The sequence below is a fragment of the Astatotilapia calliptera genome, chromosome 9 (assembly GCF_964374335.1).
Source record: "Astatotilapia calliptera chromosome 9, fAstCal68.1, whole genome shotgun sequence".
NCBI lineage: Eukaryota > Metazoa > Chordata > Actinopteri > Cichliformes > Cichlidae > Astatotilapia > Astatotilapia calliptera.
The window spans coordinates 35,760,100-35,784,579 of NC_137430.1; the positions used below are offsets into that span (position 1 = coordinate 35,760,100).

Here is a 24,480-nt window from a genome sequence, read left to right on the forward strand (position 1 = left end):
AGCCTCGTGACGATCGCCAATAATCAATCAATGCTCTGAACAACAGCCACATTAATAACAACAGCTGTTTATTATTCTTATTAATTTTTTTTCTTCTAAATAAATAAGCTGATTTTGAAAAAATCTGTCCGTGTGTGTTGTGTAAACACGTCAGTGTTTCTCCCAAAACAAACAAATTCATTAGTCATCTATTAGAGGACACACCTGATGACCTGCTCACCTGCGCGCCCGCCTCCGTGTGTGTGTGAGAGAGACTTTTGGTGTTTCTCATTAAAACAGTTTTTTTTTAAATGAAAGTTGATTTTTAAGATTTTCATTAATTTTATTTACAATTTTTTGTGAGAATCTCAAAGTACACAAAAAAGAAGCCGATATTCCTTCGCGTGTCGGAACTACTTTCTCTGTGATGAGTTAATGACCTCCAGCTGTGCGCGCCCCCGTCACATCAGAAGCTGAGGGAGGACGAGGAGACGCGATGGTAAACTCACAGTTTGATATGATCACTGATCATTAAGTCAAGTATCGATTGGAAGTATATTTATGAACTTTGGTTGTTTCCCTGCTCGATTTATGAAACTCCGAAAACTGCAGTGCGTCATAGATCAGGGTGATGACATCACATACTAGGAATCAATAACGCTTCTATATCGATTCAAAATCGTTTTTAACTTTAAAAACGTGTTTAACAGCAGCTTCTGCGGGTGTTTCTGTTATTTTGTCCACCCCTGTGCCACACAGTCCAGCCTGTACTGCCCCCTGCTGTCCGTCACCGGAAGTGATCCTTTTGCATTTAAACTGGGAGCAAACAAACGTCTGATTCTTAAATCAGAGTGAATGTCAGTGGGGTCTGGTGCAGGGAGCACACTTTATGTCTGATGGTTTTACACACCTGCATCTCCCTGTCGCTCAGTTCGAGGTTCAGGTGGAGGACTGTATGCTCCATGGAGACACGTCCCATCTGGCTTCTCTGCTCTACTATGAAGGACTGACCAGCAGCACCCTCACCCGGCTGGACCAGCTGGTTACCAAGGTAAGGGGGTAACTGTTTGTTCTCTATGCATGACTATCAGACAGGAGTTCTCCATGTTCACCACAAATGTTCACTTAAGCTTTAAAAGTTTATGCATTTAACAAAAACCTTCACCACCAAGGGGCAGTGTCTGCCCACACTGTGTTGGTTTGTTGACCTGTGCCATTAGAAACCACCTGATGCAGTGCCTGTCCTGAGGTCAGGGTGGTGCAACAGTTGGTGCTGTTACAGACGGAAGATTAAACGTCCTGTCTGGGCCAAGCTGACCACCACATTGCCATTCAGGTGCACCTGCCTCTCACCTGGTGACAGGTTAGATCAAAGTTAACATAAAGATGCTGTAGAGCTCAGGCATCATCTTATCCTCCTGTTACAGCTTTTAGAAAACAATGAAGTTTAAATGATGAACAGAAAGGTAAATGATGTCATTTACCTTTAACAAGTCACATGACCTCAGGATGTTTTCTGTGATTGGCTGAAAATCATTGGCCAGAATGAAGTCAGACTGAGCATGCTCCTCAGTCTGTCTGCTAAATGAAATGGGCTTTTGTGTTGATGCCTCTGAGAGTGCCTGGGTTTGGGACTAAAAATCTGCACGATAAGTTCATATTTCATACCAGCTGATGTGGAAAGTCCACTGATTACATTTAGTTTTGTCCATGTTAAAGCAAGCGCTCTGGAAGGTTCCAAGCAGCCATAAAGACCCGACATGTTCATAATCAAAGTTTCATGTCAAACAAAGTATTCCATGTGGAGGTGTTTGAGTCACGCTGTTGTACGTGAAACGTCTGGCCTGCCTGACGTTAAAAGGCCTCAGCGTGCCTCTGTGGTACGTTTTACTTGGTTTGTAGTAGGTTTGTGTTCTTTATGCTCCTGTTTGTGTAACGTCCGTTTCCACTGCAGGATCAATAAAGCATCAGAGTGATGTGAGCATGACTGAGTCTTACCACACACCTGTTTGCTTGCTTGGTTGTTAGGAGCTGCGTGATTCTGGTTTCAGCAGAGCTATGCTTGTCTTGAAGTCTTTGGGGATTCTGGCAGAGAACAAAGAAGACCTGCAGATGCTCATCGGTCATGGACTGACTGCTAAAGTAATCTGTCTAAATTTGTCAGAATAAATCGGGTCAGATGTCATGCGTCACATTACCTTCATGTTGTTGTTTGCCTTTTAGGCATTGATGTGGTTTGAAGCGGTCTGTGAACGGCTGACTTCTGACCTTCAGAGAATCTCCACCCCCCTGCTGAATCTCACTGAGGAGTTCTTTGACTTCTTCCTGGTGAGAACATTTCTCTACCCAGAGGGCTATAACTGTGGAGCCACATCCATGTGTTAGCTAGCTGTGTCGATAAGGCCAATATTGTTTTACTTGTTGAATCGCCATGGTAACAGATGCTAAACATCTCACCTGGGACTTATTCTATAAAGTGAGTTTAACATACCCAGGGTTGTCTAAGGAGCTTGGAAAGAAAAGCGTCTGGACTTCTTTAAGTTGCTTGAAGATGTTTCACCCCAAAGTATCCCCCCCAAAGAGGTACGAAGGAGTAACCCAGTGGGATACTTCCACTGGGTTTAATTCTGGGACTCTCCACCATTTGACCTTAGAACTGAAGAAGCTTCTCGGATGAGAGGTGAAACGTCTTCAAGTAACTTAAAGAAGTCCAGACGCTTTTCTTTCCAAGCTCCTTAGACTACGATGACGTGGATGTCTGAGAACCTTCACAGACATACCCAGGGTTTTTTATCTGAATCCACTTACCCTGATGTTAGCAGTCACCATAAACTGTTAAGCTGGTTATCAACTCGCTGTGTTCACACCCTGCATGCTGACATTAAAGGTGGTGTTGGTAGCATTCTATCAATCTGAAAGGAACAGCTTATATGACTTGATGTAGCTCATTGTCTTGCACAGGAAATTATTTCTATCCACTGGTGATTAAAAATCTATAAACAACATGAATAAAATGCTACAGTGTTGTAAAAGGTAGCAGAATGTTGCAGAAAGGTCTTGATGCATGCTCAATCATCCAGGTAAGGAAATCCCAAAAGGCTGATTCTGGACATAGTACAGTTCACAGAGAGTTGGGGAATGGCTGTGATTACAGCACTGTAAGATGGTGAAAGAAGAAACTGACCTCACAGATTTCAGATTGTGTCTAAGGTTGGGGAAACCTGCAGTCAGCTGACACTGAAGAAGTCACCTGACGATGAAACGTTTGTCCCACTAAAAATGTCCAGATGAACAGAATCAAACTCCTGGGATTACAGAAATGGGTTCTGGTGATTTGGTGGTAAAATGCAGTACTGCTGATTATTTCACAGGTTATACGTTAGAGCTGTAAAACCTTCAAATGGATCTGTGTAAATTTAAAGCGCTGTTCGATACCGCTGAATGAAGCCCAGCTCAGACGGACTGTCCATGTGTTCACGTGCCAAGTCTCTGGACAAGCAGAACGCACACAAAGAACACCTGTCCAACCAATCGCATTCATTCATCAGGCTGTGGAACAGGATGCTTTCATGTTTCCATGGGTCCAGTTTAAACTTTCATATGTGTAACTGTTACTTTAGAAATAAAAAGCACCACTGGACATGCTCAGACACACCTTTTTCCACTCTGTGCCCCAAATGAATACATCACACTTCATTTACTGTTTCGTACCGTTAAGTATGTGAGATCAAATCTAACGTCCTGTTGAACACATATAGTGATGGACCTGGAAATGATTCCCTAATGTGTCTGGGTGATTAGGATCTAGCTGTACTTCATTCATCCATGTCACCTCCCGGTCCAAGTCAAATCATTTCTGCCATTGGTTTGGATCCAAAGTCCTGTACTGGGGTCACTGTAAAGATTCTGCTCTGGTCTTGGACTCTGGCAGCACCAGATGTGGTGGCCTTCAAGCTCTCTCTGCTACAGCTTTATTTTAGCATTACAGGTAACCGACACAGTGATGACCACTATGACAGAAGAGCTCCTTCACTTTGTTGTGATGAGAGATGTTCTCCTGGAGGTTGGCCAAAGCTGCATCCAGCTTGTGTTTCTGAACAGTCTGGGATTCATGGTGAGCCTGGAGCTAAAACTCACAATAAATGGCCTGTATTTATATAGCGCTTTACTAGTCCTTAAGGACCCCAAAGCGCTTTACATATCCAGTCATCCACCAATAAGAGGCCAACACTGTAGACAGTTTCTGCGAGCTTTAAGTTTCCTCTCAGTACATGCAGCTCCTGCTAACTCTAACAAAGAGAGTTCATAACGTAAACAGAACTGGTCCTACCGCAGAACCCTGAAGCAGAAAAACCCCAAACATTTGTTTTGTACAACTTTGTGCTCGCTACAGGCTCTGGCTGCAGATGTCTGATTAATGCAGTTAATTTGATCGATTTTATAACTGGGTCAATGCTAAACACTTTGCTGATGGAGTGAAACCGTCATTAAAATCTTTTCCACATTAATTCAGTGTAACATAGGATGTAAGAGTTGCTGTTTGCTGGGAGATGAACCAGGCTCATTAAATACACTCTCTATCGTCTCGTTTCAGCTGCTTGGCCAAGCTTCTCTTCCAGGTTGGTTTCTGTCTTTGCTTTGATCTTCATGTGTTAGGCTTCATTTAGACTTCTGCTGGAAATGATGATGTCCTAGCTTCGTTAACTGGCAGCTCCTTTCATCCCTAAACCACAACCTTCCAGGTAGTTCAGTGACATGTAGGTACATTTCTTGGAAGGTTACAGTGTAGGGATCAAATGAGTTTCTGGTGGCAGTGTAAGTTATGATGTAGATTTCCCACCGAAGCATGAGTCTCACCTGTCCGTCCTGTCATCTACTACCTGTCCGTTTCTCAGTGAGTCAGCTGTCAGTAGTTCTTCTGCAGTTGGTTCATCTGACTCTGGAAACAGAAGTTCACTTCCCATTGAGACTGGAGGTAATGCACGGACACAGTGTGCTTTTCATTGTCTGTGCTGGGCTGTGATGTGTTTTTGTACACAGCTTTGCTCTGACTCTAAAGAACAGCTGGGTCACATAGTATTTGGACAATACAGAGGCAATCTAAGGAGCGTGGAAAGAGAAGCGGATGAACCAAAGGAGCAGTTAAGTTTCTCAAAGAAACTCAAAGAACTCCAGTGGCTTTTCTTTCCACGCTCCTTAGATCACCGTGATCTGGATGACTGACCTCAGTGTAATTTCTCTTGTTTCAGGCCATCAGGACTTTCAACAGCGTGCTGGAGTCTCTGAGCCGAGAACAGAGGCGACTGATCCAGAATGACCAGAATCAAAACCAAATGCTGTCTGTAGTGCACACTGAGATTTTTACATTGAAATGTTTCTAACCAGCACATGTATACCCATCTAAATTCAGTACTATCTGCTTGATTGCCTGTCTGACAGACCCCAGGTGGCTGCAGCAGTTCTGACAGTTGGAGGTGAGTTACAGCAAATCGCACCGAATATTCAACATGAGCGATTCTTGTTTTCTTTATTGGGATTGTTTTCTCTTCACCTGTCATAATGCTTTACGGATATTTAGAATCGCTGTGGTTAAACGATGTCCTGAGGAAGTCTCATGAGTGTGAACAGAAGAGTTTAGAGCCGAGTCTTGACTCTGCACTTGGAACACCTGAGCACACCGTCCCCTCAGTGCTGTTAGCAGTGAATATATAGAAGCGTCATGTTTGTCACCTCTATGTTAGACAGGAAGCCCGTAAACAGGAAAGGGCCTAGAATAAAAGTGTTATTACAGACAGCCACGTTTGTAGTTCTCCGTTTCAGACTATGAGCTGCAGGTCAGCCTGTCAGAAGCTCTGTGTCGCATGACTCCACGCAGAGACCGCATGCAGAAAGCCAGTCAGTGGTTCTCCATCCCTGACATCAGCATGGCTTTCTGTGACATCAGAGATGCTGATTTTGAGTCGGTGAGTTCTCAGCTGTCTCACTCTGTATGTCATTTCCAAGCTTTCTGTTTAAATTCCACAGTGTGATGAACACAACACACACAGTTCAGGTTGTTAAGCCTGTATTGAACCTTCTGAGTAATCAAAGTGAATCTTTAAATTTTCTCCAAGTCTACCTCGGGTCAGCCACAAGATTGGACTGGATTCATACCCTAAAAACAAGTACATCCACAAAGCATTATTAGTATTTCATTAATGTGATCTTGAAGGGAAAAAAATGTTTTTTTTTTTCTGACAATTTGTATATTAAAAAAACAAACAAACAACAATCTTCTCTAATATAACTTGAAGCTTTTAGGCTAAACATGCAGCATTAATGTAACAGCTTATTAGCCAGCTATCATTCTGGCATCACTGTTTTCCGTGTTTCACATAAACATTATTTGTGCAAGAGTCATTTGATAAAACACCTTAAGGCAACTGTTGTTATTTGGTCCTATACAAATAAAACTGAACTGACTAAAGTGAACCAAGGTCATTTTGGCCACAGTAGAAAATAATTTATTTTCTGTTTTGTTTTTTTGTTTGTTTGTCTTTTTTGCCTGTCCCGTTTGGATCTTAGGCGTCAGAATTGATGTCTGAAGGCCAAAAAAGATGCCAAGCGGATTTAGTTTACCAATTGGATCATCATGGCCTTGCCATATTGGTCCAATTGGTAAACCTTTTATTATAATTAAAAAACAAACAAAAAAGAGCAACATAATAAATACAGCACCATCACAATAAACTAGCTAACAGTAGATACTAAATATTACATGTTATTGTGCAGTACGCAAGCTCAACAGTGCACAATGTGCTTTGAGGCAGCAGCCAAGAAAGGTGTAGTTTGTGTCTGTGTGCACACCTGTGTGGCTCAGCACACTTGTATTCAAAAGGTTTCTCCATGTAATGGTCTGCTAGGGAGTGTGGGGAGCCATAGCCCCGTCCCCCAGGGCATATAGCAAGTATGGAGGAGATCCAGGTCCCAGAGTACAAGAACCCAAGGAGGACCACCAGGGGGGGGCAACCGTGCCACCCTCCTGGGAAGAGCTGAGGAGAGCCCCAAACAAGAGGTCACCCAGCAGCCACGGAGCAAAGGCCAGAGGGGGTTGCTGTGACGTGCCCGCATGCTTTGCCGGCAGCCAGCTGTGCCAGAGAGGACCGAGCCCCATGCCCACAGGCCTGAGGGCACCCTATCCCCCGGAAGAGGCCCACCTGGGCCACAGGCGCCAGGGCCCGCCAATCGGCCATGAATCGGTACATACATGAGCTCTCGGCCCCAGACACCAAGAACCACAAACACACCAACGTCTGAGGGCATCAGCCACTGGCAGGGAGTGTGGTGAGGTGAGATGGGCCTCCATTCCTCGGAGAGCCTAAGATGTTCCCAGAGAGGTGGAGTCTAGAAAATAATTTCAATAAAAACCCAACCAGACAGCCAATTGCTCTAATCTAACCAGCATGTCCTGGGTCTAGCCTGGACCTCCATTCCTGCAATACCTCACCGAGGAGATGTCACTTTTGATGTGGAGCAGCAGCAGTTCTACCCCTCCTAAATGACCAAAGTCCTCACCCCATCTCAAGGAAGAGCCAGAGGAAGCTATTTTCTGTGTCTTTTAGTCCATGCCACGGCTTGTGACCACAGGTGAGGTTGGGATAAACCAACAGGGTCTCATCACGTCGTGGATCGATGACGCCAACTGAACCGCATATCTGGGAAACTGGCTTAACTGTCTTTATACAGGTTTTTAATTTTTTTATGAAGTAAGTCAGCCATCTGTCTCACTGTGCAGGACTGCAGACGATTCTTGAATTTTGTCAACTGCTACCATGGAAACCAGGGGAGGTGATGAACCATATTTAAATATTTATTAATATAAAGTAAATCGGAGAACTCTGATCACAGTAGTTACCTGTGTTCTGTCTCTCAGCGTCTACACTATTCCCTGCCTCCGTGCCTTTCTCAGTTCCACTCAGGTACATTTTTCACCCTTTGAAAAATAAATTTTTTTTAAAAAGGACGTAATTTTTTTTGGCATTTGTATTCAGACTCTGTATGTTTTCTTGTGCAGCTCTTTCGTCCAAAAGATGAGAAACTAGATGAGTTCTGGATAGACTTTAACACGGGCTCAGGATGTGTCAGCTTCTTCATTGATGAGCCTCAGGTAGTACTCCATACTATGAAGTTTTACTGTAGAACTGACAGACTTTAGGTTGTTTTGGGGGGCTTGCTTGATAAGCTGTATTCAATTCTTCGGCAGCTTCACTGGTTGCCAATAGAAGCCAGGATAAACTCTAAAATCTTACTTCTCACTTGGAAGTGTATCCATAAATCTGCTCCTTATCTCTGTGATCTGCTTCATACCAACACTGTTTCCCGCCTCTCAGATCCTCGTCTGCCATTCAAGTTGTTCCTTCTCCTCGTCTTACCACTATGGGGAGCCTTCAGTTGCTCTGCTCCTCGGTTCTGGATCTCTGTTCCTCCAGCCATAAGAAATGTAGACTCTCTTCCTATATTTAAGTCACAGTTCAAAACCCATCTGTTCAAACTGGCTTATTCACTTTTTTGCTGATTTTTATCTGTTGTCAAGTTCTGTTTTGCAATTTTAACTTATTTTATGGGCAGCACACTGGTTAGCACTGTTGCTGCACACCAAGAAGGTCCTGAGTTCAATTTCACCATCAGGCCGGGGTCTTTCTGTGTGTAGTTTGCATGTTCTCCCAGGTACTCCGGCTTCCTTCCACCGTCCAAAGACATGCAGTTTGTGGGGATAGGTTAATTGATTAAACTAAATTGTCCATAGGTATGAATGTGGGAGTGAATGTGAGTGTGAATGGATGTCTGTGTGTGTTAGCCCTGCGACAGACTGGCGACCTGTCCAGGGTGTACCCCGCCTATTGCCCTATGACAGCTGGGATAGGCTCCAGCGCCCCCCACAACTCTGAAAAAGAGAAGTGGATGGATGGATAACTTGTTTTATAATTATTGCCCCTTTCATTTTTTGCTTTGTAAGGTGACCTTGGGTTTCTGAAAGGCACCCTCAAATAAAATGTTGTGTCAAATAATGCAATAAGGTTTTGTTTAAAAGCACCAAAGGGAACAACTGCCTTGAAGTTTTAGTTGGACACTGAGTTTGGCTGCATATTCACATTTTTCTCCTGCTGTGTTCTGGTTATGTTTTTGTTCAGGGTTTCCTGTGGGGATCCATTCATGTGCCGAAGGAGGAGGTGGATCATTACAGTCTGCAGGTCAAACAGAATGGTCAGAACTTTAACCCTAAAATCCAGCATGTTGAAGCATTCAGGTATGTTAGATCATGTATAAGTAGGACCAGAGCATGAATTGGACAATTCTGTTTTTCCCATGATGCCCTGGGGAAGAGACGGTCCTCAGTTTCTGGCTGAACAATCCCATCATGCACCACAATGTCAGAGGCCAGACAGTGGAGCTGACCTTCAACTCCAAACACCACAAAGAACTGGAAGAGGCAGCTGGGAGAGTGTTCATGGTAATGGTTTGTCTCACCACCTGTCCTGTCAGCCTGCCGCTCTGTCTCGCCAACTCGCAAAGACAGTGATGACTGTTCTGTTATTGGACTTCTAATCAGTTTTTCCTGTAAAAAAACAAACAAAACAAAAACCCCTACCATGTTTGAACAAAAAGGTTTTGATGACTGCTGGTCAAGGATCAATATTTGTAATTGTATCATCAGATCTGCAGTCTGCGTGTCTTAGACAGGTGACACAGGTAGTTTAAATCTGTCAGTGCTTCTCTTCTGATAACCGGTCTCTCTTCAGACTTGAATTTGTACCTGAGCCATGGTTTTATTTTTTGTTTGATTTCTCGGTGTTATGAGAAGCTGCATCAATGGTTATAAAAGTCTAACAGCTGCTGGGAGGAAGGACCTGCCATAACGCTTCTTTGTGTACTGTGGATGCGGCAGTCTGTCACTGAAGGGGCTCTCCAGTTCTGCAACAGCTTCATGCACGGGTTGGGAGACATTGGAGTTCTTCTGTCTCCTACTACCTGCACTGGGGGCATCCTTGGACAGAGCTGGCCTCGTATGGAGCTTATCCAACTGCTTCCTCTCAGCTGTAGAGAAGCTGCTGTTCCAACAGACAACACCATAGATGATGGCCGAGGCCACAACAGAGGTCTTGGAGTGCAGGGTATGCTCCTGAAAAGATCTTGTTGTCCTCAGCAGGTGGAGTCTGCTCTGACCCATACTGTAAATAACGTCAGTGTTGGGACTCCAGTCCAGTTTATTGTTCAGGTGAACACCCAGGTACAGGTCCGTTCCCTGAATGTTCACTGGTGTCAGTGTGGGGGGTCTGTTGTCGTCCTCACATGTTCAGGAGAGGGAGCAGTTTAGATGGCTTGGGGGAGCTGGTGCTGTGGCTTGTCTCCAATTCAGGCTAGTTTGTCTTGTTCTTCTGTCTTCACTGTCGGTTGAGTGATGTGCTGGTGCTTTGAGAGGTTGAGCTGGAGTACTCGCTGTGGTGGGGAGGAAGGGTGCTGGCCTCCAGTTTGGTGCTGCACTCAACACTGGTCCGTTCTTTCTTGCCCTGTGGCAGGGTGTGAGAACTGGCGGTGCTTACTGAACCTCTCTCTTTCCAGGGAGTCCCCAACATCTTTGTGGGGGCGAGTACACTGCACCCGGGATCACTGCAGAGCACGGGGCCACCTGCCCATCCACGCTTCAGAAGGTGTAGGTGGACAGGCCTGGATCTAGGGCTCGCTGCATCTACATCCCTTTGTTATTAAGGGTAGAGGATTGGTCTGGTTGCTGGGTCTCAGAAGGGTTTCTTGATTGCAGCCTCACAATGATTTTTAAATCACTGAACACACACACACACACACACACACACACACACACACACACACACACAAGCTGTATATTTGTTTGTGTGCCCCCTCTGTTTTGTCTTTAGGTGCTGTGTATCATATGAGTGAGCTTTGTTAGAGAACTCTGTTTACTTCACCCTTTTCTTTTATTTCTATTTCTCTGCATTCCTTTTGTTTTACCAATCTAACCTGCATAACCAGCATCCAGCATAACAACCACTAGAGAAGATGAATAATAAAACAAAACAAAAACACCCCCCCCCCCAAAAGAACTTGAGAAATTAAAGAAAATGATCCCCATACTGCTTGCAGACTCCAGTGAGTCAGAGCTTGGTGCAGGAGGTAGATGTTGGCATCATCTAGCCCAGTGCTAGGGTCGTAGGCCAACTGCAGCAGATCCAATTAAGACGTCAGAGGGCGAAGATGTCTGAGTACCAACCTCTCAAGGGTCTTCATCAGCTGTTGAGGTCCATCCAGGATGTGTGGTCTTCAGTACTAGTACCACTCCACAGCTGTGGAGCTTCCCCTGCTCGTGCTGAACATGTATGCCAGGATGCCACACAATTGGTCTGCACAGCTCCTCAGGAGCCTGGAGCTGATGCCATCCAGACCTGCAGCCTTTCTCACCTTGACCTTGAGCCATTCCTCGCCTGAAGTACTGACAGGGACAGGATGGTGGTGGAGGAGGGGAGCTGTGAGATGGAGTCTTGTGTAGCAGAAGAGTGGGTGAGGGCTGAGAGGTGTGAAATCATGGGAACAAAAGCTGACATTTGTCGAAGACGCGGGGGTTTGCAAAAGAGATGATTGGGCTGGGGGAGTGGAGTGTCTGTTCAAACCTGTTTGGACATCAGGGTTGGGACAGGTAAAGATCCCTGGGTACTTCACCTTAACAATAAACTGGACACACAACGCTCACGCACTGTACAAGCTGTTTTAAAGTGGGCTCCATGTGCTAGACAGGCATGTGCAGGATATTAGTGAAGAGTGTTTATTACGCTGTGATGGCTTCAGCTATCTTTTATGCAGTTGTCTGCTGGGGAGGCAAGGGAGAGATGGAGAGCAACAGATTAATAGGTGAAGAAGGCAAGCTCTATCCTGGACAGTCCTCCAGACCCCATAGAGATGCTGGGCCTTGTTCATTATGGACAACACTGGTCACCCCCTGCATGAGACTGTGGAGGCCCTGAACAGCTCCTTCAGCAGTGGGCTGTTAGTCACGGTGTAGGAGCAGGGTCGTAGGCCCTTCATCCCCACAGCAGACTGCAGTACACAGCTGTGATAGCTGTCTGCAAAAATATTCAGACTTTATTTACTGTAAATAGCATCCATTTGTAAGTATTATAGTGTTTAGCTTTATTGCACACTGTTTGTTCTATTAAGTTTTTCTAGTAATCACGAATTTATTTTCGGGGGCGACCATGGCTCAGGGGGTTGGGAATCGCATCTGTAACCGGAAGGTCACCGGTTCGATCCCTGGGCTCTAGTGAGGTCCTGGTCGTTGTGTCCTTGGGCAAGACACTTTACCCTACTGCCTACTGGTGTTGGCCAGAGGGGCCGATGGCGCGATATGGCAGCCTGGCTTCTGTCAGTCTGCCCCAGGGCAGCTGTGGCTACAACTGTAGCTTGCCTCCACCAGTGTATGAATGTGAGAGTGAATGAATAGTGGTATTGTAAAGCGCTTTGGATTTATATAGCGCTTTTCAAGGCACCCAATCTATTATTATTATTATTATTATTATTATTATTTTGTCTTCCGGTCTCTTGATGTAACAAGTAAATTTCCTGTGTGGAATTAATATTAGTCTGTCTATTTCATGTTGATGATGTCCCACTCTGACAGAAAGTGCAGAATACCCCACATGTCAAAGATCCAGGCGGTACAGCCCAGGCCTCGACTACAAACAAACATGGCAGACGAGCGTATGGCCATAAGAAGGCGCCAAGTAAGAGCCAGCTTAAGAGTGAGTCACATCTTCATTGAACTTGTACATAATTGTTATCACCGCACCATCATCAGAGGGAGATGGCTTTCATTGTGTTATCGTTACAAATTAACTAACCTTTCTCCTTCCATAGTTTTACCTCTGTCGTCTCCGAGCAGTGAAGACGACTCCACTGTATCCAAGGTAACAACAATCGCCAACAAATAAAGTTTGTTTCTGATGTCTAACCTTCAGGGTTCTGCTTTTAGCCTGCAGCCAGAAGTGCAGCGGAGGTCCTGTTTGATCAAATCAGACACACGACGTCTGGATGTCACAGTAAGTTAGCTTCTTCTTTAAGCCCCGGGTTATTTCGAAGTTTAGAGTTACTGTAAAGATCTAAACAAATGAACGTCTCAGTGGTTTATCACTGTGAATCACGGCTATTCAACTCAATCGTTGGGAAAGATTTTGAAACCGAGGAACTGATCTTTTGTTGCAGTCAGTAAGCAGCAGATCATGATCCATTTCAAACCCACACAAGTGAAAAACAAGTAATGTTTATTCTTTTTTTTTTCCCTGTGAATCTGGTGACCGCTCACAAAAAAGGGCCATTAAAAAGGGGAGCTCTAACTAAACTCTTTGCACATTTGAAATAAAAAAACAAAACATTTTGAAAATTCCCTTTCAAAATAAATATTTTGCTGAAACAGACACATTTTAAAGGACAATGGTCACATCTGCAGTTTCTGCTTTTTTTTGCCTGCTGTGATCTCCTCTTTGACATCACAGAAATGCTCCAGTGCCCTGGCTTTGGACAGCCACCTGGCATCGTTGTGCAACAGCAGGTTATGGTGCTCAGCAGACTTTTCTGCGAGCAGCATGCGGAATAAGCAGTGCTGGAGGCTTGATGTTGAGCGAATAAAATAAACTGCAGCCATGACGCTGTCCATTGTGGTTTTGAGCTCCGCACTTAGTTTTGTGTACAACACAGTCTGATGAACAATGCAGTGCAAGGTTCAAGGTTCTTTATTTGTCACATGCATAGTTATACAAGTATAACACACAGTGAAATGTAGCCTGACACGCTCCTCGACATGTGCAAAAAAGGAGTTGATAGTGGACTTCCGGAGGTGCAGAGAAGTACACACCCCCATCACCATCAACGGCGCTGCTGTGGAGAGAGTGAGCAGCTTCCGGTTCCTTGGTGTACATCTGGCTGAGGATCTTACGTGGTCAGTACACACAAACAAAACAGTGAAGAAGGCGCAGCAGCGCCTCTTCTTTCTCAGGAGACTGAAAAGATTCGGCATGAACCCCCGCATCCTCAGGACTTTCTATCACTGTGCCATTGAGAGCATCCTCACTGGATGCATCACCACCTGGTATGGCAACAGCACCGCCTACAACCGCAAAGCTCTCCAGCGAGTAGTGCGGTGCTCTGAACAGATAATTGGAGGTGAGCTTCCCTCTCTCCAAGACATCTACAGGAAGCGGTGCCTGAGGAAAGCGGGGAGGATCATCAAGGACTCCAGTCACCCCAGCCATAAACTGTTCAGACTACTTCCATCAGGAAGGAGGTTCTGCAGCATCCGGTCCTGTACCAGCAGACTGAGAGACAGCTTCTTCCATCAGGCCATCAGACTGCTGAACACTTCATAGACACCTCAGCTTCACTACTAGAACTTTAACATTATGCACTCCATACTGTACAGTAACGCCACTGTTTTGCACATGTCTACACTCTGTATATTTTATTTTATATATTTTATTTATTGTTTACTCTATTTAATTTGTAAAATATGTGTGTACACACACACACACACACACACACACACACACACACACACACACACACACACACACACACAAAATATTTAGTATACACATCCAGAAATGCATATACTATTATATATTGTACATATATTTATTAGTTTCAGATGTAGCCATTCTTGTATTTTGCTTGTTTACATTATTGTATTTTGCACAACTCTGTTGCTTGTGAAGCTCACACACAAGAATTTCACTCACATGTGCTGTACCAATGTACCTGCACATGTGATGTGACAATAAAAGTGATTTGATTTGATTTGAATATATATAGTGTGTGTATATAGTATATACACTGGGTGAATGTGCAGTAGCAGCAAGCAGGTGAATTCTGTACATTAATATGAATAGACATCTGACTATTTTACAGGATAGACAATATAAACATATTAAAGTTAAAGGAATTGAAATGTACATTGTGCCTTGGTTTAGTGTCTGGAAGAGTCCTGATTCAGTCAGTTATAGATGATGTGAGAGGGCGGGTGTGTGTGTTTAGGGCACGGATGGTTTGGGGATAGAAGCTCCTCTTGAGTCTCTCTGTCCTTGCCCGGATGATGCGGAACCTTCTACCAGATTGCAGAAGTTGGAACAGTTTGTTGCCAGGATGGGACGGGTCCTTCAGTATCTGCGCTGCTCTAGTCTGGCATCTCCTGGTGTAGGTGTCCTGAAGCGGGGGGAGAGCAATCCTGCAGCAGCGTTCTGCTGTACGGATCACTCTCTGGAGAGCTTTTTGGTCCTTCACACAGCTGTTCCCAAACCACGATGTCATGTTCTGTGTGAGGATGCTCTCCACAGCGCCTGTATAGAAAATCCTGAGGATCTTTGGAGAGACCCTGAACTTCCTCAGTTGTCGTAGGTGATACAGGCGCTGCCTAGCCTTTTTGGTCTGGACCTGAATGTGGGCAGCCCATGTCAGGTCTGAGGAGATGTGGACACCAAGATACTTGAAGGACTGCACCCTCTCCACTGGAGCTCCATTGATGATGATGGGCTTGTAGTCTCTGTGCTGACCCCTTCTGAAGTCCACCACCAGCTCCTTGGTCTTGCTGACGTTCAGCTGGAGGTGGTTGTCCTGGCACCACGATGCCAGATTCTTCACTTCATCCATGTAGGCCGCCTCATCGTTGTTGGAGATGGCACCCAACACCACTGTGTCGTCAGCAAACTTCACAATGGTGTTGGAGCCATGGGTGGCCACACAGTCTGAAGTGTAGAGGGAGTAGAGCAGTGGCGAGAGGACACATCCCTGAGGTGCTCCTGTGTTGATGGTGATGCTGTTGGAGAAGCACCTGCCCACCCTCACCACCTGAGTTCTGCCAGTGAGGAAGTCCAACACCCATGCACACAGACGGCTGTTAAGTCCCAGATCCCTCAGCTTTGTGAACAGTCTGCAGGGCACTATTGTGTTAAACGCTGAACTGTAATCAACAAACAGCATTCGCACATAGTTACCCTGTTTCTTGTCCACGTGGCTGAGAGTGGTGTGTAGGACGTGGGCGATGGCATCCTCTGTGGATCTGTTGGATCTGTAGGCGAACTGCAGCGGATCTGTGGTGTCTGGGATGGAGGAGGAGATGATGTTCTTCAGCAGCCTCTCAAACACCTTCATTACTACAGAGGTCAGTGCAACTGGCCGGTAATCGTTCAGGGATGAGGGTTTGCTGTTCTTGGGCACGGGGATGATGGTGGATCTTTTGAAACATGTGGGAACCACAGACTTCGCCAGGGACTCGTTGAAGATGTAAGTGAACACACCTGCTAGCTGGTCAGCACAGCAGCACAGCAGACAGCCGGTGATGCCGTCTGGCCCCGCCGCTTTCCTTGTGTTCACTCTCCTCAGTGCCGCTCGGACGTCATGCTCTGTGATGCTGGTCACCGGTCTCTCGCTGATGACGTCACTGTCCTCGGTAGTCAGGCGGTAGATAGCATTAGCCGCCTGGCTAACCTCGAAACGGGCGTAGAACCGATTCAGCTCGTTGGTGAATGCAGAAGTCGGCGTTGATCGGCGCAGTGTCCCTGGCTTTGTAGTCCGTAATGGTGCGTAGTCCGTGCCACATACTCCGTGTGTCGCCCTGGTGGAAGCGGGACTCCACACGTTCCCGGTACCGGCGTTTGGCATCTCTCACCGCGCGCCGCACGCCGTATGAGGCCGCTTTGTAGGCGCTCATATCGCCAGTGGCGAGACCCGCGTTGTAGGAGGCGGTCCTGGCGTTTACTGCAGTGCGGATCGATCTGTCCATCCACGGTTTCTGGTTTGGGAATGTGGTGACTCTGGCAGTGGGGATAATCTCCTCCGCTAGCATATTGACGAAGCATACTGCTACTTCCGTAAACTCGATGATGTTGACTGCGCATGCTCTGAACATGTCCCAGTCGACGTCGTTGAGTGCGTCCTGTAGCGTAGCTTCTGATTGGGCAGTCCACCGTTTTACCTCCCTCTTGGTCACGTCTTCCCTCTGTATGCTTTGTTTATACTGGGGAATGAGGAAGATGGCGTTGTGGTCAGACTTCCCAAAAGCCGGGTGTGAGACAGCTTTGTAGCCCTGCTTGTATGGCGTGTAGCAGTGATCCAAAATCCGATCCCCTCTCGTTGGACACGAGACATGCTGGTAAAAGTTTGGCATGACTTGTCTGAGGTTCGCTTTGTTAAAGTCTCCTGCTGCGCCCGGGTCCTTGTTTTGAAGCGAGCTCAGCACATCATGTAATTCGGACAAAGCCATACCTGTGTCCGCTTGGGGTGGGATGTAGACCGCCGTGGCGATGACTGAGGTGAACTCACGGGGCAGATAGAAAGGGCAGCACTTAATGCTCAGGAACTCCAGATGTGGCGAGCAGCCGCTGGAGAGAGTAGAAATGCTCATGGCATCACACCACTTTCTGTTTATCATGAAACACACTCCCCCACCTTTGGTTTTGTTCGACTCTGCCGTTCTGTCCACGCGGAGCACAAAGAATGAATCCAACGGAGTTACGGCCTGGTCCGGCATGGTGGGGGTCAGCCATGTCTCCGTGAAGCACAGAATGTTGCAGTCCCTCATGTCACGTTGGAAGGTGACCCATGCTCTTAGGTCATCGAGCTTGTTCTCCATGGATTGTACATTGGCCAGTAGGATACTGGGCAGTGGTGCGCGATGCGCCTGCTGTCTCAGTCTGTTCCTAATACCAGCGCGTTTTCCCCGGCGCTTCTTTGTTCTGTGCCTCGGATGAGCGGCCCGTCCTTTGTTGTTCTCCGCGCCGCGTAGAATCTCTGGCGGCCAGGAAGGGTCAGGTTTAAAAGTGGCCAAGATTAGATGTGCAACCTTGGCACCGATGTTTACAAGTGATCCGCTGTCGTATACTATAAGACTAGAGGATTTTGGGATGTAAACCAGAGCAAAAAATAGGTAAAAAACAAGAAAAGTGGATAGTCAGAGCGGAGCGGTCAGGAAGGCGTCTGGACGTGGCCGCGCCATCTTGTTCAACAGCCAACCACCGTGCTGCCAAAGCACTCACTTCTCCTGCCATGGATGGAGCCTCCTCCGTCACAAGTATACAGACAAGTTTCAAATCCAGACCACTTTCCTCAAAAAAAGCTGAAATCTTCTCAAGCATTGTTTCGCCAGCTGTGTGTCCCTTTAGTGGTAGTAAGCCTAGCAATTTGCCATCAAAAAAACGGACATATATGCACAACTGTGCATTATCAGTTCTGTCTGTGAACCCATCTCCTGCTATAGGCATCAGTTTTCTTCAGGTCATCTAACAGCACTTCGAACTCGTCTGATGCCAGAACTTCAACTCTATGAATATTTGAACTGTGTGACAGGTTTTTAATAGCAGATGTCACACTCACTTTAATTTTTTCATCATTTATCACCACATCCACCACGGCCAGCATGCAGTATTTCACTGTTTCAGAATCTGTGAAAGGCCTTTTCTTTTTCACCAAGATCCAGCAAACATGAAGGGAAGCTGCTGCATGTCTCTTGGGCTGTGCAGGACCCTCATCATCGTAGTGCAACTCCGGTTGTAAGATGCAGTTAAACTCGCAATTAAACTGTGCTTTTGCAGCCCTCTCCTTCGATCGCTCTGGAAAGTTTGTATAGGAAGTCTGGTGTTTATCATTGTGTTGCCTTCACACACTCACGGCAAATTAAACACATAGGTTTGGTGTTTGGATTTGGCGGTAAAATGATTAAGTACTTGTCAGTCCAGGCAGGGTTAAACCGAAAGGTTTTCATTGTCAATTTTACGCGTTTGGACTGAGAAAGACATGCTGTTGTCGCATCCTATATTACGATGATTATTTAATATGTTTACGTCACAGTGCATTGTGGGTTAAATATTGCTAGGCTACTAGGAGTGTTTCATTCAGTCTACACTATGCTGTAGGAATTTCAATTTTTAATTTTTTTAAATTTTTTTTTTGCGTTTCTTCCACGACCACAGACGGGGCCACTCACAGGTTGCTTCTGGGCTGCATGTGGCCCGTGGGCTGCCATTTGAATAGGCTTAACTGTGGATAATATTGTGCTTTGCTAAAGGCCAGTCCCATCTATAGGAAAATAAATGAACCTCTCTGAACAGGAAGAACTGTAATGATCTCCTGTCCTCTACAGGTCTGTTTTTTGTTTTCTATTTCAGGTTTTCATACTGTCAGCGACGTCACTGTTGAAACTCACCTGCCAGATGCAATAGAACCGGTGTCAGATGACCCTAAAGGGGTGGAGCTACAGGTCTCCCAGGACTTTGAAGAAAGCAGCTTCCCTTTGGAGCAGGTTCATGTCCTTTGATAGTTCTTTTCAGATCCATTGTTCCTTCTTGTTTTTTTTGTTTTGTTTTTATCAGTTTCCTGTTTCTTCCTGCAGGAAGTGTTCAGGAAAAGAAAAGCTCCAGACTCAGGTGTGCTCTTCTCAGCCTCCACATTTGTCACTTCCAAACTGACTTTCATGACATCTGAAACACCTTTTTAATCATTTGTTTTTGCAGACCTGTGGGAAATGTAACAGAAAAACACTGACAGCAAAAAGAATGACCAAACCCACATGACTCATTTTAGCTGATAATTTCTTTTTTTTTTTCTTTCTTTTTTTTTTTACTCACAACCTGAAGACTCTTTTTATACACTGAACAAAAATATAAACGCAACACTTTTGTTTTTGCTCCCATTCCCCATGGGATGGACGTAGAGACCTAAAATTCATTCCAGATACACAATATAACCATCCCTCCCAAACAGTGGTCACAAATCAGTCCAAATGTGTGGTAGTGGGCACATCTGCTATATTGAGATAATCCATCCTACTTCACAGGTGTGCCACATCAGGATGCTGATCTGACATCATGAGTAGTGCACAGACCTGCACATTCCAGGGTGGCCTTTTGTTGTGGGCAGTCTGAGGTACACCTGTGCACTACTCATGATGTCAGATCAGCATCCTGATGTGGCACACCTGTGAGGTGGGATGGATTATCTCAATATAGCAGATGTGCCCACTACCACACATTTGGACTGATTTGTGACCACTGTTTGGGAGGGATGGTTATATTGTGTATCTGGAATGAATTTTAGGTCTCTACGTCCATCCCATGGGGAATGGGAGCAAAAACAAAAGTGTTGCGTTTATATTTTTGTTCAGTGTATAAAGGGTTTTATACATTTATCTATTTAGGTTACCTGTTACCTGTTCCTGTATTTAGGTTACCTGTCAGATCAAACTGAGGGTGAGTTGGTCCACAAGAGAAGGGCAGCGTTTCAACAAGAGGGAGAAGGATCTAAACCACTGTCGACAGGTAAATTCTTATACTTTTCACACAGTTTGCCTGAAGTTAAAATGATTGATAATCTTGCTCCAGCTCACCTGGTTATAGACCGCTCACCTGAAGAGCTGGGGCTGTTAACAGAGGAGGCGGGACCACCTGTGGACAGTGAGACTTGTGAGCTGAGAGCAGTGACAGAGTCAGACCTGATGTATGGTATCACAGCTTCCATCAAAACCTTCAGAGCACAGCTGGAGGAACACTTCACTGTCAGTAACCACATCTTATTGATTATTGGTTTTATTATTGGCTGTGATTAGATAATCAGTAACTCAAATTTCAGGGCCACTGGCAGAAAGTTGAAACTGAAATTCTTCTTTCGCTAAAGGAGCAACAACAACATGTGTCCGCCCTGCTCATGGCTCTACATCAACACAGGTACAGCATACACCATCCCTTTCCCCAGAATCCACTTCTCCATACCCAGGATCTCTTTTGACTTCTTATTTTTACATCATCACTCACAAGAAGTTAGTTTTCTACTTGATTAGACAACTCAGGGGTTCATCTATCGAGCTATGAGCATGTTCATAAACATGCACAGCTGTACTGCTAGCAGAGCAACTGATTTTACAACTAAAACTATAATATTATAAAAATCTGAACAAGCTTAGGCAGGCTGTCACCGGGTGTTCACTCCCTCTATGGTAGAATATCACTTTCTGTTCCTGTTACAACACACAATGGTGTTTTTCTGTAGCCAATTTAATTGTTTAGGAAGTCCTGAGGATCCCTGGAGAGAAACTGAACTTCCTCAGTTGTCGGAGATGATACATGTGCTGCCTAGTTTTTTGTTTTTTTGTTTTGGTCTGGACCTGAATGTGGGCAGACCATGTCAAGTCTGAGGAGATGTGGTCACCGATGTACTTGAAGGACTGCACACTCTCCACTGGACCTCCATTGATGATAATAGGCTTGTAGTCTCTGTGCTGACTCCTTAAGTCCACCACCAGCTCCTTGGTCCTACAGATGTTCAGCTGGAGGTTAAGTACTGGGGGTGATCAACCAATTATCCAATCCCAGGACAGGAACCAACTCCACCAAACAACTCAGCAGGCACACCCAGGTGTCCATCTCTAAGAGACAGAGAAAAGGAAAAACCCACAGCCATTGTCTGGTGGGAGGAGTCACACATAAAGAACAAACACTCATAACATTGAATAATGACAGAAGGTATTACAGGTACTGCACTGCAGTGGTTTATATCTATCTAATAGACTCGAATTTGCACATGTAAATGGAGAGTCCTCTTCACACACACTGAGGTTAATTATGGAGTTCCACAGGGTTCAGTGCTAGGACCAATTCTGTTTACATTATACATGCTTCCCTTAGGCAGCATCATTAGAAGACATAGCATACATTTACACTGCTATGCAGATGACACCCAGCTCTATCTGTCCATGAAGCCAGATAACACACACCAATGAGTTAAACTGCAGGAATGTCTTAAAGACATAAAGACCTGGATGGCCGCTAACTTTCTGCTTCTTAATTCAGATCAAACTGAGGTTATTGTACTCCGCCCTCAAAATCTTAGAAATATGGTTTCTTAATCTGGATGGCATTACCTTGGCCTCCAGTAACGCTGTGAGGAACCTTGGAGTCATTTTTGACCAGGACATGTCCTTCAACGCACATATTAAACAAATATGTAAGACTGCTTTCTTCCATTTGTGCAACATCTCTGAAGTAAGAAATATCCTGTCTCAGAGTGACGCTGAAAAACTAGTTCATGCATTTATTACTTCCAGGCTGGACGACTATAATTCATTATTATCAGGAAGTCCTAAAAACTTGCTGAAAAGCCTTCAGTTATTCCAAAATGCTGCAGCAAGAGTCCTGACAGGGACTAGAAAGAGAGAGCATATTTAGTATTTTAGTATTTTATTTATTTATTGTCATTGTCAGAGAACAATGAAATTGCGTTTGGGGCTTCCGTACAACCCGTAAATAAAATAGTGAAGAAAATAATAAATACCCCTTAAAACCCAAGTGTAAATATTTAACCCAGTGTGACTCCAGTGCAATAAGACAATCCTTAGCAACAACATGAGAACATGACAAGTAATGTTCATAAGAAATTCAGACAAAGACCTGAGAAACATGACATGACATGTACAACAATGCAACCCGTTCAATATTATTGTACTGTGAGATATGATATTTCTCCTGTTTTGTCTTTCCTTCATTGGCTTCCTGTTAAATCCAGAATTCAAAATCCTGCTCCTCACATACAAGGTCTTAAATAATCAGGCCCCATCTCATCTTAATGACCTTGTAGTACCATATCACCCTATTAGAGCACTTCGCTCTCGCTCTGCAGGCCTACTTGTTGTTCCTAGAGTATTTAAAAGTAGAATGGGAGGCAGAGCCTTCAGTTTTCAGGCCCCTCTGGGGGATTTCCATAATGCATTGAGTTTTTCCTTTCGAGTCACCTTTCACTCACTCGACGTGGGTTAATAGGACTCTCTGGTGAATCACACTTGTTATTAATCTCTCTCTCTTCCACATCGTGTCTTTATCCTGTTTTTCTTCTCTCACCCTAACCAATCATAGCAGATGGCCCCGTCCCTCCCTGAGCCTGGTTCTGCCGGATGTTTCTTCCTGTTAAAAGGGAGTTTTTCCTTCCGACTGTTGCCAAAGTGCTCATAGGGGTTCATATGATTGTTGGGTTTTGCCCTGTATGGATTATTGTGGGGTCTACCTTACAATATAAAGCACCTTGAGGCAACTGTTCTCATTTGGCGCTGTATAAATAAAGTTGAATTGAAAAACAGAATAATACAGACTGAAAGAACAACAGCTACAGCAGACTAAACAGCGCTGTGTGTTTGTGTGTTTGCAGGTTATTGCTGCTACAAAGGCTGGAAAAGGGTGTGTCTGATCAGGTGAAGCAATTTGAAGAAAACTCAACAAACCTGAACTCCTTAACCACTCAGATCCAGGTACTACAACAGACTGCAGTAATACTACAGTCTGTGTACATGCTCAAACACTTGAGTGCTAAATCACGGCCTCTGATTTGCAAAGTTGTAGTTTGAAAATTTATTTTAAAATGTTTAGCATTTATGCATAAGCTTCCATTTCTCCTCAGCTTAACCCCCAAAGTTAAGATATTTCCTCTGCACATCTCCAAACCATCTCTGCCTCGCCTCTTTAACTTTATCTCTAAACACATTTCTCTGCCACTCCTGAAAGTTGCTCTCTTGACACTCTATCATCTGCTTTCACATCTGTAGTGCTCTCTTCATTGAGATTGTCAAAGCAGGCCTAAAGCTACGTCCACTTTGGAAGCATTTCATGGTGATGTGGTGACAACTCACTGCAACTTAAAGTGACCGTGGCCCAAATGAGGACTGGTGGTGGGGAACAGGGCAGGGCCCGAGAAACTTATCTCTACTTCTACTACTAATGACAGTGAGGTGTATTTGAGGAATATATGAGTCTGTAGTACATGCACTGAACAACCAAGAAAAACATAAGCTGATGAAAAGTTGTGGCTTCTTCCAAACCAAAGGTTGAATTTTTAAGACCTGATCCAAAAATTGTTTTTTCCAGTCTGAGATGCAGCGACTCAGCTCCTTCTGCGCTGAACAACAGCAGAGGTCAGTCTGATTCCACCTGTTCACACGGAAAGATCGAGTTTGAGTTTTGTTTTAAATCTTACACTTAACTGATCCAGACTAGTTTTAACTTGTCAGACTTTAAATCTTCAGGATTCATTTTTTGTCACCTCAGGTTGAAGTCTTCGGAGGGTGGCGAGGCGGGGGTGGAGCATCCAGCCAGCCAGTAAAGAAGCATATGTCTTTGAGAGACACATTTCAGTTTCTTTTGTTAGAACACAAAGTTTAGTATTTAAGTTTCTCCTCAGAATACGGACAAAATATATTTGAAGACAACAAATAAAAACAAAGAGCAGAAGTCAGTGAGTTCATTTTTATTTGTTGTAGTAGTGATGATGATTTTATTTATAAAGTGCTTTCAGACAAAGTACACCTCTTTGAAAATAAAGAGATAAATAAAAGTGATGCACAGCAATACACGTTTAAAAACACAAGTTAAAAATAACTTCTTTTTTTTTTTTTTTTTTAAAAGGCAGCAAATTAAGACATGTAGGATCGGATGA

The 24,480-nt window shown here is 44.8% G+C and overlaps 1 protein-coding gene across 7 annotated transcripts; it reads left to right on the forward strand.

Moving 5' to 3' along the window:
* Window positions 1–237: 237 nt before the first annotated feature.
* Window positions 238–24,275, forward strand: sycp2l (synaptonemal complex protein 2-like). 7 transcript variants are annotated; one of them, XM_080306916.1, is made up of 25 exons: window positions 238–478; window positions 911–1,030; window positions 2,008–2,121; window positions 2,203–2,307; window positions 4,574–4,598; window positions 4,875–4,954; window positions 5,229–5,317; window positions 5,419–5,453; window positions 5,800–5,942; window positions 7,754–7,806; window positions 7,892–7,937; window positions 8,033–8,125; window positions 9,150–9,222; window positions 9,342–9,469; window positions 12,647–12,767; window positions 12,883–12,932; window positions 12,998–13,064; window positions 19,176–19,309; window positions 19,400–19,433; window positions 20,232–20,324; window positions 20,388–20,560; window positions 20,680–20,729; window positions 23,200–23,299; window positions 23,913–23,959; window positions 24,093–24,275. In XM_080306916.1, exons 1-25 carry the CDS (start codon window positions 476–478, stop codon window positions 24,145–24,147), a joined length of 2,031 nt encoding a protein of 676 aa, XP_080163042.1. In that variant the 5' UTR covers window positions 238–475; the 3' UTR covers window positions 24,148–24,275. The 7 variants fall into 7 exon arrangements, with proteins under 7 accessions (XP_080163042.1, XP_080163045.1, XP_080163043.1 ...); XM_080306917.1 differs by having other exon boundaries at window positions 245–478; window positions 20,436–20,560; window positions 20,635–20,729; XM_026180505.2 differs by having other exon boundaries at window positions 248–478; window positions 20,635–20,729.
* Window positions 24,276–24,480: the final 205 nt, after the last annotated feature.

What these genes read in the sequence shown, in the direction of transcription:
- sycp2l (XM_026180505.2), top strand. An exon ending in TGGACCAGCTGGTTACCAAG is followed by an intron (nt 1,031 to 2,007) that starts GTAAGGGGGTAA and finishes CTTGGTTGTTAG; the next exon opens with GAGCTGCGTGATTCTGGTTT. An exon ending in AGCAGTTCTGACAGTTGGAG is followed by an intron (nt 5,454 to 5,799) that starts GTGAGTTACAGC and finishes TCTCCGTTTCAG; the next exon opens with ACTATGAGCTGCAGGTCAGC.